The following is a 19874-nucleotide window of genomic DNA, read 5'->3' on the forward strand; positions in this document are numbered from 1 at the left end:
AGGGGCATAGATAGGGTAGATAGGAAGAAACTTTTCCCCTTAGCAGAGGTGTCAATAACCAGGGGGCATCGATTTAAGGTAAGGGGCAGGAGGTTTAGAGGGGATTTGAGGAAAAACATTTTCACTCAGAATCTGGAAAACACTGCCTGGAGGGGGTGGTAGAGGAAGGAATCCTCACAACATTTAAGAAGTATTTAGATGAGCACTTGAAACGCCATAGCATACTGGACTATGGGCCAAGTACTGGAAAATGGGACTAGAATAGGTAGGTGCGTGATGGCCATCACGGACATGATGGGCCAAAGGGCCTGTTTCTGTGCTGTATAACTCTATGACTCTATGACTTACCCACCCTACCCATCTCACACGCCTACCCACCTCACCTACAAATCCACCTCACCCATGTGCCCATCCTACCCACCCACCCTACCCACCTATCCATTCACCCACCTACCCCATCCATTTACTCACTCACCCATTCATTTATTCGTCCATTCACTAACATTCAAAGACTATGCAGCAGCTAGTGCCATACAAAGTGGGGGTGTCCTGCCTTCTACTGACTCTAGTCCGCTTTGATGGAGTTTCCCGTGGGATGCAGAATTGCACATTTTTTGTGGAAGCTGGGATCAGAAGGTCCCAGGAGAAATGCACAGCAGCATCAAGTTGGGGGAATTTACCAGGAGTGCAATCCAACCATCATTGCTGTTGCTGCTGCTTGGTAGGTTCAAATCCAACACAGTTCAATCAAAAAATCCAGAATTAAAAGCTAATCTCACTAATGATGACCATGAATTGAATTGTTAAAAAATGCCAAACAAAAATAAAAATTCCTGGAAAAACTCAGCAGGTCTGGCAGCATCTGCGGAGAGGAACACAATTAACGTTTTGAGTCCGTATGACTCTTCAACAGAACTAAGTAAAAATAGAGAAGGGGTGAAATATAAGCTGGTTTAAGGCGGGGGGGGGACATGTAGAGCTGGATAGAGGGACAGTGATAGGTGGAGATAGCCAAAAGATGTCATAGACAAAAGGACAAAGAGGTATTGAAGGTGGTGATATTATCTAAGGAATGTGCTAATTAAGGGTAGAAAGCAGGACAAGCAAGGTACAGATAGCCCTAGTGGGGATGGGTTGGGGTGAAGGGAAGGGATCGAAATAGGCTAAAAGGTAGAGATAAAACAATGGATGGAAATACATTTAAAAATAATGGAAATAGGTGGGAAAAGAAAAATCTATATAAATTATTGGAGGGGGGGAAAAGGGGGATTGGAAAGGGGGTGGGGATGGAGGAGAGAGTTCATGATCTAAAATTATTGAACTCAATATTCAGTCCAGAAGGCTGTAAATTGCCTAGTCGGAAGATGAGGTGCTGTTCCTCCAGTTTGCGTTAAGCTTCACTGGAACAATGCAGCAGGCCAAGGGCGGACATGTGGGCATGAGAGCAGGGTGGAGTGTTGAAATGGCAAGCGACAGGGAGGTCTGGGTCATGCTTGCGGACAGACCGAAGGTGTTCCGCAAAGTGGTCACCCAGTCTGCGTTTGGTCTCTCCAAAGTAGAGGAAACCGCATTGGGAGCAACGAATGCAGTAGACTAAATTGAGGGAAGTGCAAGTGAAATGCTGCTTCACTTGAAAGGAGTGTTTGGGCCCTTGAACGGTGAGGAGAGGGGAAGTAAAGGGGCAGGTGTTGCATGGGAAGGTGCCGTGGGAGGGGGTTGAAGTGTAGAGGGTGATGGAGGAGTGGACCAGGGTGTCCCGGAGGGAACGATCCCTGCGGAATGCTGCCAGGGGGGGTGAAGGGAAGATGTGTTTGGTGGTGGCATCATGCTGGAGTTGGTGGAAATGGCGGACGATGATCCTTTGAATGCAGAGGCTGGTGGGGTGATAAGCAAGGACAAGGGGGACCCTATCATAATTCTGGGAGGGAGAGGAAGGTGTGAGGGTGGATGCGCGGGAGATGGGCCAGACACGGTTGAGGGCCCTGTCAACCACCGTGGGTGGAAAACCTCGGTTAAGGAAGAAGGAAGACATGTCAGAGGAACTGTTTTTGAAAGTGGCATCATCAGAACAGATGCGATGGAGGCGAAGGAACTGAGAGAATGGGATGGAGTCCTTACAGGAATCGGGGTGTGAGGAGCTGTAGTCGAGGTAGCTGTGGGAGTCGGTAGGCTTGTAATGAATATTGGTGGACAGGCTATCACCAGAAATTGAGACAGAGAGGTCAAGGAAGTGAAGGAAAGTGTCAGAGATGGACCATGTGAAAATGATGGAGGGGTGGAAATTAATAAATTTTTCCAGGTCCAGACAAGAGCATGAAGCAGCACCGAAGTAATCATCGATGCACCAGAGAAAGAGTTGTGGGAGGGGGCCGGAGTAGGACTGGAAAAAGGAATGTTCCACATACCCCATAAAGAGACAGGCATAACTGGGGCCCATGCGGGTACCCATAGCCACACCTTTTATTTGGAGGAAGTGAGAGGAGTTTAAGGAGAAATTGTTCAGTGAAAGAACAAGTTCAGCCAGACGGAGGAGAGTAGTGGTGGATGGGGATTGTTCAGGCCTCTGTTCGCGGAAGAAGCGGAGAGCCATCAGACCATCCTGGTGGGGGATGGAGGTGTAGAGGGATTGGACATCCATGGTGAAGAGGAGGCGATTGGAGCCAGGGAACTGGAAATTGTTAATATGATGTAGGGTGTCAGAGGAATCACGGATGTAGGTGAGAAAGGACTGGACAAGGGGAGATAGAATGGAGTCAAGATAGCAAGAAATGAGTTCCGTAGGGCAGGAACAGGCTGACGCGATCGGTCTGCCAGGACAGTCCTGTTTGGGGATTTTGGGTAGGAGGTAGAAGCGGGCCATCCGAGGTTGGAAGACTATGAGATTGGAAGCTGTGGAAGGAAGATCTCCAGAGGAGATGAGGTCAGTAACAGTCCTGGAAACAATGATTTGATGTTCAGTGGTGGGGTCATGGTCCAGGGGGAGGTAGGAGGAAGTGTCCGCGAGTTGACGCTCAGCCTCTGCGAGGTAGAGGTCAGTGCACCAGACAACAACAGCACCACCCTTATCAGCGGGTTTGATGACAATGTCAGGGTTGGACCTGAGAGAACGGAGTGCAGTAAATTCAGAGAGAGACAGGTTAGAGTGGGTGAGAGGAGCAGAGAAATTGAGACAACTAATGTCACGCCGACAGTTCTCAATGAAAAGATCAAGAGAAGGTAAGAATCCAGAGGGAGGGGTCCAGGTGGAGGGAGAATATTGGAGGCGGGTAAAAGGATCCATTGAACGGGGAGAGGAATCCTGCCCAAAGAAGTGAGCACGGAGACGAAGGCGGCGGAAGAAGAGTTCAGCATCGTGCCGAGCCCGAAATTCATTGAGATGAGAGCGCAAGGTTCCTGTTAAAAAATCCCACCTGGTTCACTAATGTCCTTCAGGGGAAGGAATCCTTTATAAAAGCAAAATACTGCAGATCCTGGAGATCTAAAATAAAAATAGAAAGTACTGGAAAAGCTCAGCAAGCAGGGCAGCATCTGTGTGGACAGAAACAGAGTTAACGTTTTGAGTCCAATACAATTGGTCTTCAGAAGTTATCTTCTATCTTTACCAGCTCTGGTCCACATGCGATTCCAGACTCAAGGCGATGTCTAGGGTCACCATATAGAAGATGCACTGCCTCCTTTGACAGCACCTCCCAAACGTGTGACCTCTACCACCTGGGAGGGTGTATGAGAACAATGCAAATTTCTTTCCAAGTCACACACCATCCTAATATATTGCTGTTCCTTTGCTGTTGCTAGGTCAAAAGCCTGGAACTCCTTTCCTAACAGTACCATATGGACTGCAGCGGTTCAAGGAAGCAGCTCACCACTATCTTCTCAAGGGCAATTAGGGGTGGGCAACAAATGCTGTCCTTGCGAGCGATGCCCACATCCTGTGAAAGAATAGAGATAAGATTAGTAAAGAGCAGGGGGAGCAGGACTAATTGGATAGAAATTTCAAAGAGCCAGCAGAGGTCTGGTGGGCCGAATGCCCTCCCTCTGTGTTGTTAACCTAGGATAATTTTTAAATAATGGGGTTAATTTTGACTTTAGGCGATCATTTAAAATGAGCAATATCGGATTTGGCGCCCATTATACATCCTTCCCAATTTTCATTTTCAACAATGTAAAATCAAGAGAGAGGTGGAACAGATGACTGATCCAGTATTGCCCATATTATACTATTGCTCATGTCAACTTTACCCCCGGTGTGTCTGGGAGGGGATGAATCATTCAGGTCCCTTTGAATTCTTGAGGACTTTTAAGATTTTGTGAAAAATACCAACCATGGGAAATGTTTATGAATATATTTACAATGAACTATGTATGGTCATTCTCCTGACTATGACGATGATGTGTAAGTACAGACACAACACAGAGTATACTACCGAGGTGCCTGCATGTTGTGGTGCGGCTGCACTTCATTTGTGTCAAAAAAACCTCAGATACACAGGGAGCAATGACAGATTTCTGTTAAACTGATATATATATCCAGATATAAAAGATTACATGCCATCATTTTGAAGAAAGGCAGGAGTGTTCTCCCAGTGTTCTGGCCTTTTATCCATCAATTCAACATCTACAAAAATGGTATGGTCATTATCACAATGCTGCCTGTGCGAGCTTGCTGCATTTCCTACATCAGTGACTACACTTCAAAAACTCTTCATTGGCTGTAAAAGATGTTCTGATGCCGTGAAGGGCGCTATATAAATGCAAGTGTTTTCTTTTTTCTTCAAACATGCACCTTAAAAAGCATGCATGGAAACTTGAGAAGCTTTTTTAATAACTGCAGCTTCCCTTTAACAGAATCGAAACTTATACAATCCAGCAACCGCAGGTTTTTGTTTTTACATACGGGGAATCACAGTAATGGGTGGAGACAAGTCAGGCAGATTTCACTGTTGTGTTCGTTTCCTCTTCTGCTCCCCACACTGATCGAGCACTCAGTCAATGCTATACAGGTATGTAGTTCTTCATTTCACTATATTTTGTCAACTATTTGCTCTGTTGGCAAATGATGTGGGCAATGTTTTGCAGCTAGAAACATTTCAGTGGATGTATCAGATGTGCTGTCTTTTCTTTTTCCTTTCCTCCCTCTATGTTTTGAAGAGCAATTTTCCCCCTTTGAAGACTCAAGAAGGCATAACTTGTTAGCAGAATTGAATAAAGCCCGTTGGATCAATGGGACAGTAACAGTGTGGATATAAAACTGGCTAAGGGATAGACAGCAGAGAATAATTGTATTTGAGGCTGGAGTGAGATATAAACAACACTGCTCTTTCTAGTATATATATATATATATCATTGACCTGGAGTTGAGTATATGGGGCAAAATTTCAAAGTTTACAGATGACGCGAAATTTGAAAATTTAATAAGCAATGAGGAGGAGAGCAACAGGATTCAGGAGGACATTGGCAGACTGGTGAAATGAGCAGGTACGTGGCTGATAAAATTGAATGCAGAGAAGGCTATTGATAGATACCAACGTTGGAAAAGCACTCATTTTTATGCCCAATTTCTACCTCATTGAGAGACCAGATATACATTAAAGGCAACCCAAATTCCTGCTGCTAGCGACACTGCAAAAGAGAAACTTGACAGGCGAGTGTCTAAAGCAACTTCTCCGCCGATGCTGCCAGACCTGCTGAGTTTTTCCAGGTAATTCTGTTTTTGTTAAAGCTTCTCATTCTCTCTTTCTATGAGACTGTTCTGTCTTGGCTGTGTGATAAAACTGTCCCTTTAAATCTCGCCAAGGCATAAACTGACACCAAACCAAAGATAAAGTCCGACTGATTTCCCAGTATAAAACACAAATCCTTTCCACTGAGAACTCCAGCTTCCCACCAGAAACCACTCCCCCCACCCCCAAATCCGGCAGCCACTCTCTCCCCGCCCCCCCCCGAGTCTGGCAGCCACTCTCCCCCCCACCCCCCCAAATCTGGCCGTCACTCTCTCCCCACCCCCCCCAGTCCGGCCGTCACTCTCTCCCCACCCCCCCAGTCCGGCAGTCACTCTCTCCCCACCCACCCCAGTCTGGCCGTCACTCTCTCCCCACCCCCCCCAAGTCCGGCAGCCACTCTCCCCCCCCCCCACCCAAGTCCGGCAGCCACTCTCCCCCCCCCCACCCAAGTCCGGCAGCCACTCTCCCCCCCCCCACCCAAGTCCGGCAGCCACTCTCCCCCCCCCCCTCCCAGTCCGGCAGCCACTCTCTCCCCGCCCCCCCCGAGTCTGGCAGCCACTCTCCCCCCCACCCCCCCAAATCTGGCCGTCACTCTCTCCCCACCCCCCCAGTCCGGCAGTCACTCTCTCCCCACCCACCCCAGTCTGGCCGTCACTCTCTCCCCACCCCCCCCAGTCCGGCAGCCACTCTCCCCCTCCCCCCCCCACCCCCCAGTCCGGCAGCCACTCTCCCCCCCCCCCCACCCAAGTCCGGCAGCCACTCTCTCCCCCCACCCCAGTCCGGCAGCCACTCTCTCCCCACCCCCACCCCCCCTCCAGTCGGGCAGCCACTCTCTCCCCCCCCCACTCCCCCCAATCCGGCAGTCACTCTCTCCCCACCCCCACCCCCACCCCCCCTCCAGTCGGGCAGCCACTCTCTCCCCACCCCCCCCACCCCCCCCCACCCCCAGTCCGGCAGCCACTCTCTCCCCACCCCCCCCCCCCCACCCCCAGTCCGGCAGCCACTCTCTCCCCCCCGCCCCCCAGCAGCAGTGTGTACCATCTAAAGGGCCACTGCAGGAATTCACCAAGTCTCCTTAGATAGCACCTTCCAAACCCACAACCACTACTATCTATAAGGACAAGGGCAGGAGATGATGGGAACACCACCACCTGGAAGTTACTTTCCAACTCACTCACCATTCTGACTTGGAAATATATCACCGTTCCTTCACTGTCGATGGGTCAAAATCCTGGAACTCCCTTCCTAACAGCACTGTGGGTGTACCTACACCACATGGACTGCAGCGGTTCAAGAAGGCAGCTCACCAGCACCTTCTCAAGGCAACTAGGGATGGGCAATAAATGCTGGCCCAGCCAGCGACGCTCACACCCTGTGAATGAATTTTTTAAAATTACCTATCGTTGGCGATGATTCTTCAAAGTGGTATATTGGTATGTGTTTTACTCTTAGGTAAGGATCATCTCCTACATTTTGGTCAATGTTCAGCTGATAATTGTGTTGCATCTATTCATAATAACATGCTGTGTTAACAAGCAACAAAAGCCGCAAAAGTGGATCAAGCTTTGCTAGAAGATGTCGAAAAAGAAGACAATGTTTATTCAGTGTAGGTGCCTATAATCCTAGCTTTGGGCACACAGCCACTTCAGGGCGGACTCTTAAGAATACAGGTATTGCTGTATGGTTTGACCAAACTTAAACAAAGATCACCAAATTTTATCTATAAACATACTTCGCAAGACGAAGAATTTTCAGAGTGGAATAAACTGCAGAATGCTGCAAGCTATTTATCACAGGTAAGGAAGATCTTGGGCAGAAACAAACAATTGGACTGTTGTAAGAAACAAGAATATGGCATGTCCACACAGCCCTACAGATGATTAATGAAATATTGATCTGATAAGGAATGAGAATGGCTGGTTTATTAGCAGACCTGATGAACAGCTCTAAGCATGAACAACTGATAACAGGACAATACGCTCAACGAAGTCCCTGAAAACTAGTTTGAACGCTGGAGATGAGATGTTTCAAGAGAGTTGTGGAACTGATCATGGGTCACAGCATTGCATGAGAAAAGAGATTGTAAAGACCTGAGTGATCAAGGACAGAAGACACATGCAAAGACTCTAGAGGCTCAGAAGGTGAATAACAACAGGACAGGCTTTTACCCCATGGTTTAGACAAAGAAGTTGACATACTATCGGTCATTTTATATTATGGGAAACATTTATAGGACAATAAGGTCCTGTGAATATAACACCCAGGTCCACAAATGAAAAGGGGCATAAAAGATGTTATATAAAGTCACTTGGCCTGCAGCTGAGGGCAGTTGCCAATTAAAGAGTTACTTTGAGTCACTGCCAAATGACCACTCACTGGTATTTGTATGTTTTGAGGCTTTTTTTTTTGCTTATACCTGCTTAAGCTTAAAGTAAAGTGATACACCTGTGCTTGCTTTGTGCAATCTGGGATTCTTATGTTACAGTTACAGATGATTACTTGCTGATTTTTTTAAACAAAGAGAACTTATTCCAGAAAACCTATTCCCAAAACAAGAGAAGGTCCTAGACAGGCGACCAAAAACTTAATCAGAGGCGGGATTTGAGAGGAGCAGCTGAAAGAATCAGAAGGAGGCAGAGAGGCAGAAAAGTTTAGGGAGGGAATTGCAGAGCTTAGCATTGATACAAAGCGGTCAGATAAGAAATAGAGGAGTTGCCAGCACTGGTCAAAATATTTGGTTCCAACTCAGAAATATTTAAATGATTGTATGGTCTCTGTTGAATGATTATCCTTGGGTTTCTTTTCAGGCAATGGATGGCCAGTTTTATAATTGCTATGAGGAGAAGATACGTCCTTGCATTGATCTTATCGACTCGCTCAGAAAGCTGGGTGTGGATAAGGACCTGGGACTTCCCGCCATCGCAGTGATTGGAGACCAGAGCTCCGGGAAGAGCTCAGTACTTGAGGCACTATCCGGGGTGTCACTTCCCAGAGGGAGTGGTAAGATAGCAACTTTCAACAACATCAACTTGTATAGCATCTGTAATGTAGCGAATTTATCCAGGAACGTTATCAAATATAATTTGACACTGAGCAATGTAAGAGAATATTAGGTCATGGGCAAAGTCTTAATATTTAAAGAAGAGGAAGAGAGGCAGAGATGCTAAGAGAAGGAATTCCAGGTTTAGGGCCTTGACAGCTGAAGGAACATACCGCCAATGGTGAAACGATTAGAATCAGGGATGTTCAAGTGGCCAGAATTGGAGGAGCACAGATATCTTAGAGGGTGATAGGGCTGAAGGAGGTTGCAGAGATAGGGAAGGGTGAGGCCACGAAGCGATTTGAAAGCAAGGTTGAGAATTTCAAAATTGAGGCATTTCTTAATGGAGAACCAGTGTAGGTCAGTGAATCAAGGGTGGTGGGTGAACAGGACTCAGGGTGAATGGGACTCAGTGTGAGTTGGGCGAGTTTGGATGAGTGGAAAATGGGAGGCTGACCTGGCATGCTTTGGACGAGTCAAGTCTAGAGGTTAAAAAAATGCATGGATGAGGTTTTCAGAAACAAATGAGCTGATACTGGGGCAGCGCTGAACTGTGTCTTGGAGATGAAAACAGATGCTCTCAGTGATAACATGGATATATTTTTGGAAGCTCATCTTGGGGTCAAACATGGGTCAGGGTTGTGAACAGTTTGGTTCAACTTTAGACAGGTGTCAGAGAGACGGATGGTACTGATGGCTACAGAACACAGGGACTAAATACAATGGCTTCAGTCTTCCAAAGATTCTGTGGGGAAAATTTTCTGCTCATCCAGTACTGGATGCCAGATAGGTAGCCTGACAAGGATAGAGTTTTCTTCGTGCGCTAGACATCATTCCTTCTTCAAGCAACACCTTCAGGTGCAGATTAACTTGTTCCTCTATTATCTCACTCCTTCTTCTGGAATCTTGCTGTGCATGAATGAATTGTAATACAGCACCAGTCACATCCTTCCAAGAAATTTCATTGTACGTGAATGACTATGAGACATTTCTGAGAGATGTGATGAGTCGCTATGGCAATGCATTTCCTTCTTTAGATTTTATAATCAGCCATTAGCTGCTGTGCAATAATTCCCCGGAAGAGGGATGTTAGTAGGCCACTTAGTCCCTCAAGCCTGTTCCGCCATTCAGTTAGATTACAGCTGATCTGTATCTCAAATCCACCTACCTCCCTTGGTTCTATATCCTTTTATAACATTGCCTAACAAAGGTCTATCGATCTCAGTTTGAAATTCTCAATTCAAAACCTCAACAGCCCTTTTGGGGGAGAGAGGTTCAAATTTTCACTACCCTTTGTGTGCCCAAGTGCTTCCTGACAACCCTCCTGAACAACCAGGCTCTAATTTTAAGGTTATGCCCCCTTGTTCTGGACTGCCCAATCTGAGGAAATAGTTACTCTCTATCTACCTTATCAACTACTTTAATCATAATAAACAGCCCAATTAAATCACTCTTAATCTTCTCTAAAGGTATAGGAAGATCTTTTCCATCCTTCCTTTATTTCCCTAAGCAAACAGTAGTCTTTGCTAGTCATTTCCGCACAATAGTATGGCTTAGATCTGAAGCTTGCTGTGGCACATCTGAGCACCAGCACATTGCCCTACCTTAGTGCCCTGTGCTGGTGTGGATGCTGTACCATTCGTGGTCTGTCGTACTGAGACCCAACCAATTTTCTTTGGCTCATTTAGGTGTGATCTGTGCTACGATGCACTTACCTGAAGTAATATGTGGCTGTAAATCGTTTGAAACAATGTAATCCTTTTCAATATTCCATGGCAGGTATTGTTACCAGGTGTCCCCTTGAACTGAAGCTGAAGAAAACCAAAGAGGCCAATGTTTGGAAGGGCAAACTCACTTATGGATCTGAGGAACGGGACCTGACCGATCCATCAGAAGTGGAGGAAGAAATTTGGGAAGGTACCGTAAAACTGAACTACACTGCTCCCAAATTTGTGTGGCCTTTGCTTTCTTTCATACTTCATGTTTTATAAAAAATGAATGGCATTGAGGTAAAGTCTTTGTTAACACCATGAAATAAGTGTTTGGCAAGCCTTTCAGTGGTGTGAGTGAATGTGATACAGAGCTGTACACACTGGGAAAATTTCCAATTTTATCTTGCATTTACACTCAGTTCATGGTTTGCGATTACTGTCGTACTGTCATCAGTTAATTAACTTCAGCTAAGCAGTGTTCAGATGTCAGAATTAACTTCAGGGCTAAGATTTGAAATCAACCACTGCTCGTTAAGGTCAATTGTGAACTATTTTGCGGCCTCACTGACATTTTAACACGAGCAGTGTGATCCCCGCTATGTGTGGAGGCTGCCAACTGAACAGAAGCAGCCTTCCTGCAGCAGGCCAGAGGCTCCTTGCTCCAATTTCAGGGCCGTGAGCAGAAAAGACTGCAACCACGGCCCAAATGATTACTCCAGTGGATGTTTCCCCTCTGCCCTGAGGGACCTACCGGCTTTGGCCCTCATTTTTTTAAACTTAGACCCACATCTCTGAGAATGCCTCCATGTTGAGGTGCCCACATAGTCTCCAACCTGCCTCACCGGTGCCACCATTCCTACTGGGACTACAGAGACTCCCAAGATGTCCTCCATAACCTTTCAAACCCATGACCCCTACCACCTAGAAGAACAAGGGCAGCAGATGCATGGGAACACCACTACTTGAAAGTTCCCCTCCAAGCCACACACCACCCTGGCTTGGAACTATATTGTGGCTCCTTCACTGTGACTGGGTCAAAAGTCTGGAACTCCCTCCCTAACAGCACTGTGGATGTACTTATGCCACATGGACTGAAGCGGATCAAGAGGTCGCTCCCCACCACCTTCTCAAGGGGAATTAGGGATGGGTGATAAAAATGACGGCCTAACCAGCAACGCCCATATCCAGTGAAAGAATAAAAAATAACCCACCAGCGGGCCAGATACACCAGAGGTGGCGTCACAGTGGTAGGAGGGAGTTGCCCTGGCATCTGCAACGTTGACTTCAAACCCCAAGAAGTCTCATGGCATCAGGTTAAAAGTGGGCAAGGAGACCTCCTGCCGAGTACCACATAGCCACCGCTACCAAAACTCCCCCCCAACCCCGCCCACCTGCCCCACTGAGCTCTTGCTGTACTCCTCCATTTTGAAAATCACTTGGAAGAAGGTAGAAGGGCATAGAATGTGCTCTGGTTGAGGGATTTCAATGTCCATCACCAAGAGTTACTCAGTAGAACCACTACTGACCGAGCTGGCCGAGTCCTGGAGGACACAGCTGGTAGGCTGGGCCTGCGGCAGGTGGTGAGGGAACCAAGAGAACAACATTCTTGACCTCACCTTCACCAATCTACTCGTCGCAGATTCATCTGTCAATAGCAGTGTTGGTAGGAGTGACCACCTCAGAGTCCTTGTAGAGACAAAGTCCAATCTTCACACTGAGAATACCATCCATCGGTATTGTTTGGCACCATCACCGTGCTAAATGAAATTGATTCAGAACAGAGATAAAAACAAAAAACTACTGCGGATGCTGGAAATCCAAAACAAAAACAGAATTACCTGGAAAAACTCAGCAGGTCTGGCAGCATCGGCGGAGAAGAAAAGAGTTGACGTTTCGAGTTCTCATGACCCTTCAGCAGAACTGAGTAAAGTTAGGAGAGGGGTGAAATATAAGCTGGTTATATAACTGCCAGACCTGCTGAGTTTTTCCAGGTAATTCTGTTTTTGTTTTTGATTCAGAACAGATCCAGCATGAGGCACTGTGGGCCATCATTAGCAGCAGAATTGCATTCAACCACAATCTGTAACCTCATGGCATAGCTATCATTGCCAATAAACTAGGGGATCAACTCTCGTTTAGTGAAGAGTGCAGTGCCAGGTATACCTAAAAGGAGGGGCCAACCTGGTGAAGTCACAACACAGGACCACATGCACGCCTAACAGCAGAAACAGCCTGCAGAGCTAATTCATTCCAGAACTAACAGGTCGATCAAAGCCAGGAATGGTGATGAATAATCAAACAACTAAAAAATCTTTGTTAAGCCCACTGCCTCCACAGGTCCAATTTGGGCCCAAGACTGGAATTTCTACCTCATTGTTTTCTTGGCAGGAAACTTTGTGGAGTGAGGGAGGGATGTTCCCCTTCAAACACAGGTGATTATTTACCTCACAACCAAACATATCATGACACCATCTGGACTAATTAGACTTTATTGCAATGAAAATAACCTGTCATTCTTCTCATTCTTTCCCCTCCCCAAAGGAAAATAAGGCTTGCAAACCATGTTTTCAGGATATATGTTACCCTATCACTGGCCAAACATCATGTAGGCAGAATGACTCCCCTCTGTGTGACAAATATCCTTGATTCTCTGACTCTGTGATCATATCTCTCCAGCCCAGAACATCATGGCAGGTAATGGCGTAGGAATCAGTAAAGAATTGATCAGCCTTCAAATTCAATCCAGCAATGTTCCTGACCTGACACTGATAGATCTACCAGGGATTGCCAGAGTAGCCGTTGGCAACCAACCAGCAGATATTGGTGATCAGGTATGTAGCCAGACTCTGTAAAAATATGAAACAGCTCTTTTTATATTTAACGCTTTCTTGCTCTCAGCAGGTTGAAGAATATCTCTTTAAGAATCAGACCCTCATTGTTAGCAGTGTTGCGGTGTCAGCTACAGTAAAGTTCAGGCGCAGAGTGGAACTATTCCAGTGCTCTCCTGACTGGTGTCCCATCTTCCAACCTCTATATACTTGGGAGCTCATCCAACATTCTGTTGCCAGTATCCTAATTCGCACCAAGTCACTTTCAGTTATCACCCTTCTCTCACTGAGCCACATTGGCTCCCAGACAACCGATTCACTAAAATCCTTACCCAGCCCCACCTTTTCCAAGCGCCACAACTTCCTCCAGCCTTACAGCGCCCCTTATCCCCTCTAAGACCTCTGCATTTATCAAACTTTGGCCTCTATGTGTCCTTTGCCTTCCTCTGCCCCACCTTTGGTGACTATGGCTTCAACTCCTAACCTCTAAGTTCTGGAATACCCTACCTAAATCTCTGTCTTTCCACACCTCTCCTCTTTTAGGATGTACCATTTTTTTATTATTCACGGGATGGCTGGGTCAGCATTTATTGCCCATCCCTAATTGCCCTTGAGAAGGTGGTGTTGAAGGCCTTCTTGAACCGCTGCAGTGCATGTGGTGTAGGTACATCCACAGTGCTGTTAGGAAGGGAGTTCCAGGATTTTGACCCAGTGACAGTGAAGGAACGCCAATATATTTCCAAGTCAGGATGGTGAGTGAGTTGGAAGGAAATTCCCAGGTGGTGGTGTTCCCATCTATCTGCTGCCCTTGTCCTTCTAGATGGTAGTGTTTGGAAGGTGCTGTCTAGGGAGCCTTGGTGAATTCCTGCTGTGTATCTTGTAGATGATACACACTGCTGCTACTGTGCGTCAGTGGTGGAGAGTGTGAATGTTTGGGATGTGGTGCCACTCAAGTAGTGCCAAGCTTCTTGAGTATTGTGGGAGCTGCATCCAGGCAGGTGGGGAGTATTCCATCACAATCCTGACTTGTGCCTTATAGATGATGGACAGGCTTTGGGAGTCAGGAGGTGAGTTACTCATTGCAGGATTCCTAGCCTCTGACCTGCTCTCGTAGCTACAGTATTTATATGGCTAGTCCAGTTCAGTTTCTGGTCAATAGTAACCCCGCAGGTGATGGTTAGATTCTCTCTCGTTGGAGATAGTCATTGCCTGGCACTTGTGTGGTGTGAATGTTAGTGGAAGGAAGGTAATTGATGAAGCAGCTGAAGATGGTTGGGCCTAGGATAATGCCCTGAGGAATTCCTGCTGTGATGTCCTGAAGCTGAGATGACTGAGCTCCAACAACCACAACCATCTTCCTTTATGCTAGGTATGACTCCAACCAGCGGAGAGTTTTCTCCCTGATTCCCATTGATTCGTTTTGCTAGGGCATTAAACCTATCTCTTCGTCAATCTTTGGTCACTTGCCCAAATGTGCCTTTTGGTGTCAGCCAGTCAGGAGTGTGATGGAATATTGTCCACTTGCCAAGATGAGTGCAGCTCCCACAACACTCAAGAAGCTTGACACCATCCAGAACAAAGCAGCCCACTTGATTGGCACCCCATTCACCACCTTCAACACTCACTCCCTCCACCACCAATGCACAGTGGCAACAGTGTGTACCATCTACAAAATGCATTGCAGGAACTCACCAAGGCTCCTTCAACAACACCTTCCAAACCCGTGACCTGTACCACCTAGAAGGGCAAGGGCAGCAGATGCATGGAAACACCACCAATTGCAAGTTCCCCTCCAAGTCACACACCATCCTGACTTGGAACTATATCACCGTTCCTTCACTGTTGCTGGGTCAAAATCCTGGAACTCGGTCCCTAACAGCACTGTGGATGTACCTACACCAGGGGGGATTGTAGCGGTTCAGAACAGCACCACCTTCTCAAGGGCAATTCGGGATGGGCAATATTAATGCTGGCCTAACCAATGACGCCCACATCTGATATAAAAAAAATTTAAGTATTTATCTGATTGAGCAACTTGGGATTGGGATTTGGGATGTTTTACTAGATTAAAGGTATGATATCAATGCAAGTTGTCATTGAGTATAGCTCCCTCTATAGTTCCAACAATGCATTTTTACCCTGACTTCAAAAGACCAGCTCCTTTCACAACTGAGGAAATGTTTGCATTTCCCTATCTTCCTGACCTCACAATAAGATTTCACTCTCTCAATAATGTCAACTCCAATCATCTTAATGTGCAAATTGTTTAACTAACTGCAAAACAAAAGGGGCAACGTCTTTGATCGGCAAATTAGATTGATTCCTTATTTTGAGATACAGTATGTAAGGAACTTTGAGACATTCTATGTGTTAAGTGTAGCATGCTTGGGAGGAACAGGCGATGTTTAGACCTATGAACTGTGAAATTGGACTCCACAGCACTTCTGGTGGCTCTGCCACATTGGAACCGGACCTCTCCATGCTCCTTGACAGTTACAGAAGGCTGGTTAGCAGGCCAGTCAATGTACCCAGCATCTCAGCATGCATCCTCATCACCATTCTCCTGTTTGCCAACCCATCGTAGTCCTTATCTGAATTCCCTGTAGCAGGACTCATCTTCACCCTGACCCTCCAGTGAACTATCCTTTCCACCTACCCTAGTAGCCCTTTAGTGCCCAGTCACTCAGCATGTGCAGATCCTGACTCTATACCTACCCTTTGAAGTTCGCACAGTACCAGGAGCTGAGTTGTTGCTCTGAGTGTCAGATCAAGGGATGGTGACTTTTCATCAGTGCTGTGGTGTTGCTCTCGCTCTTTCTCCTGGGTTTGCTGTGGTTGAGTAGGCATCAGTTCTTGGGTATCTGAAAGCACAAAATCACAATGGAAGGGTTGGGATGAAGGAGAGGGGGTTGGAAAGGAAAGCAAGAGGTCCAAGATCACACCATCAGCAGCTTGGACATCATGTCCAGGTGGCAGGATGAGGTGGGAGTTGAGTGATGTATCATCATCCTAAATGCAGTATGCTATGGGCTGTATTTTGGCCAGCTCCATGATGTGTAGCACCATCACCTCTGACAGGCTCAGGGGATGAATCCATGCTTTTTCGCTTCTGCTTTGATTCTGCTCCCTTCTATTGAGGACAATCTTGTCCTGCAAGAGGAGAGGGAAGGATGTTCGTGATTGTGTTGCACTGTGTTTGGATGATGTGCCTGCCACAGCTGAATAGCTGGGGTATGTGGAATCAGCGAGAGATGGGTGTGAGTTTGACAGCAGGTGTGTGACGGTGAGATGGAGTATCTGGATGTTAGGTGTGAGTCCTGAGAGCCACAAAGTGCTGATGGCTGAGTGATGGGCATGTGGTGCATGAGTGGTTGATGATGTGGTGGGTCTGAGATGTCCTTTGAAGATATATTCACTGATCTTGCCCATGCAAGTGAGGTCATTAAACTTCTTCCAGCACTGCTGCCAGGTCTTGGGGTTAGACTGCAGGAGTTGACCTCCCTAGCCATCTGCTCCTATTCTATTTGGACGTCAGTCCACCTGCCCACCTCCATGACTGAGGCTTCCGGCGCCATATCTGTGAACCACAGAGCCCTCTGTAAGGGCCGTACTCCATTTCCCTTATCTCCAATTGCAGCATTGGCAGTCAGCAAAAACCTCCTTTCATTCAGTGCAGTTTCCCCTTAAGAGGGATAGACTGCCTTTAAGAGCTGGAGGCTAGCTGGAACACACACCAGCCTCATATGTTGTTAGGCCTCCTGTTGAGCATGCAGCCAGCCAGCAGTATGGATCGCACTGGGCTGCATGCTAAAGTCAAGTAAATGAAGAGGCAGCATGGAGTTATGTGCTGCCTGCTTAACAGGAACAGCTGTGGCCAAATCAGTATTCGTAACTCCCATGCCTGAAAATGACTGCAAATACATTTTTGGCCAATGGTTCTCAAAATATTCCACCACTGGGATTTTCCTTGCTTCATGTCTGGGTCTGCTGCAGACTATTAGCAATTCCTATCTTCCTGATTAATTTATTAACTCTTGATTTATCCTGTCCCTCTTTCTTGATCTTAAGCATAATAATTCCCACCCTCCAATTCTTTGTCACAATTTCCATATCTACCCTTTCCGTAAATTATAGTTAATACCTTGTCTTTCTCCTCCACAATGACTTCAATATTCTGGGATGGATACTATCTTGGCTTATTGTTCTTTTCTTAAGCCCACCAAGACAAACATTTGAAGAATTTTTCCTCATGGCTCAGTATTCAGGCTGAGATACAAGAAAGTATCACATTGTTAGATGTTTACTCACATAGTCTAACTGCCTTTGTCAGATATTAGAATTTATCACAAGCATTAGGCAAGATATCCTGCTTTTGTACAGAATTGTACATTGGTTTATCTATAACATATCCACACTTTGGGGCATGTAAACCTTCCAATGTTCCGGCTTTTTGAATGCCACGTAATTTAATGCTGATTACAATTTTATGTAATGCGTACCCTGGGCAACGGCCCTTCCCTTTTCTTCCTGCGTTGTATATCTTTCAATTGTTTGACAAATTATTTCATGTCGTGGTTAATTACATACAGTTAGTGACAGTCAAATACATCTTGTATAAATAGTTGTTGAGCTTTCCTTCATCAATTGGTCACTCTTTATGAATTCTTTGGCTCCTTCCCCCCAACTTTATTTTGGTTACTTTTAAATTCGCTTTGTAGCTAATAGTTTGATGTTTTATTACAGATTAAGAAACTCATTAAATCATTTATTAAGCGACAAGAAACAATTAACCTTGTGGTTGTGCCATGCAACGTTGACATCGCAACCACAGAAGCTCTGAAAATGGCCCAGGAAGTGGACCCTTCCGGAGAGAGAACTCTGGGTAATTAAACTGAAAAATGTCCTGACTGTCTTAACCCTGTGACTGTTAAAAACAAAATTGACACTATCACATTTGCTCAATTGTTGAGTGTATTAAAGCTAGAAGTCAAGAGATTGTTGGGCACTAAGGCAATTAAAGGATATCAGGATATCGAGGCCAGGTGGAGCTGAGGTAGAAGATTAGCCATGATCTTGTCGAATGGCAGAACAGACTCGAAGGGAAAAATTGCCTACTCCAGCTTCTATTTCTTACGTTCATATGTATATGGGTAGCACTAAGAATGAACTAGTCAGGTTCTTGCCAACAAATGAGAGGCAGAGTTATTCAAAGTATGGCAAGAGAATACCCCGGATAAGTAAGCCAAATGTCTCCTGCTGCTGCAAACGATTACCAAGTTGCACCTTTGTTGTGCAGCACTATGTTGGTAAATGCTGCACAATATCCAGTTTAGAAAAACTTGTACGTTATATGGATGGCTACAGATCAGAAGACTGCCCGCAATGGGAGATGTGATCTGATGGCCTTGAAAATCATGCTGTGCCCTGAAAATGCTTAATCTTGCTCGTGTGAAATTTCTTCAATCATTATTTTAACAAAGAAATTGACCTCTTTAAATCGTGTTCTAAGCAGCTGCCCCCATTTACGTGCTGCTCACCTTCAGGAGCAGAGACAACCGGGCCTGTGAGGGACACCTCTAGTCGGGCAAAGGCTAAATAGCAGATGAGGCTCGGGGCTTTCACTCACCTTCCGAGAGCAGAGACAATGGACCTACAAGGGTCACCTCTGCTCGGCCAGTGGATAAATAGAGGAAGAGGCTCGGGGCCTTCACTCACCTTCTGGGTGCAGTGACAGCTGGACCTACGAGAGACACCTCTACTCAAGCAGTAGATAAATAGAGGGTGAGGCTCAGGGCCTTCACTCAGTTTCCGAGAGTGGAGACAACTGGACGTGCAAGGGGCACCTCTACTTGGGCAGCGGATAAATAGAGGATGAGGCTTGGGGCCTTCATTCACCTTCCAGGAGCAGAGACAGCCGGACCTGGGAGGGACACCTCTACTCGGCCAGCGGGCTGAGCTTGAAAAAAAAAATCCAGGAGTGACCCCACAGGAAAACTGTAAGTTCATTGGCTGGTGAGAAGCTGCCATTAGGGAGTGTGTTTGCATAGCTTAAAACTAGAAAACGTATCATTTATAAAGAAGTAGCAACTTGGATTTCAGTAAGGAACACTAGCAATAGGGAAGTAAAGTTAAATCAGGTCAAAGTTAAATGAAGTAATAAGGTAAACCAAAGTAAGATAAAGTTAGCGTAAGTATAGTAAAGTTACTAGTAATTTATTCTACTCATTCTACTTACTCTAAGTGTAATAAATAGTTTTTAGAGTTACGGGATGGCAGGTCAGCTTGGCCAAGTGGAGTGTGCATCCTGCGGTATGTGTGAAGTCGTGGACGCACCATGTGTCCCTGACAAGCACATCTGTAGGAAGTGTCACCAACTGCACAAGCTTGAGCTCCGAGTTTCAGAACTTGAGCGATGGCTGGAGACACTGTTGTGCATCTGCGAGGCAGAGGACTATGTGGATAGCGTGCTTAGAGAAGTGGGCACACCACAGGGCAGAAGCGTGCAGCCAGAGAGGGAATGGGTGACCGCTAGGCAGTCTAAGAGAACCAGGCAGGTAGTATAGGAGTCACCAGA

The 19874-nt window shown here is 46.3% G+C and overlaps 1 protein-coding gene across 1 annotated transcript in view; it reads left to right on the top strand.

Moving 5' to 3' along the window:
- The first annotated feature begins 4907 nt into the window (after positions 1 to 4907).
- The window catches only part of LOC144691815 (interferon-induced GTP-binding protein Mx3-like), a 31905-nt gene continuing 16938 nt past the window's right edge, over positions 4908 to 19874 (top strand). Inside the window, exons 1-5 of the mRNA XM_078560327.1 lie at positions 4908 to 5000; positions 8528 to 8720; positions 10540 to 10677; positions 13149 to 13303; positions 18044 to 18182. Coding sequence (XP_078416453.1) covers positions 8531 to 8720; positions 10540 to 10677; positions 13149 to 13303; positions 18044 to 18182 — 622 coding nt within the window. The 5' untranslated portion in view covers positions 4908 to 5000; positions 8528 to 8530. The remainder of the gene's footprint in view (positions 5001 to 8527; positions 8721 to 10539; positions 10678 to 13148; positions 13304 to 18043; positions 18183 to 19874) is intronic.

The sequence above is a fragment of the Cetorhinus maximus genome, chromosome 16 (genome assembly GCF_964194155.1).
Source record: "Cetorhinus maximus chromosome 16, sCetMax3.hap1.1, whole genome shotgun sequence".
Taxonomy (NCBI): Eukaryota; Metazoa; Chordata; class Chondrichthyes; order Lamniformes; family Cetorhinidae; genus Cetorhinus; species Cetorhinus maximus.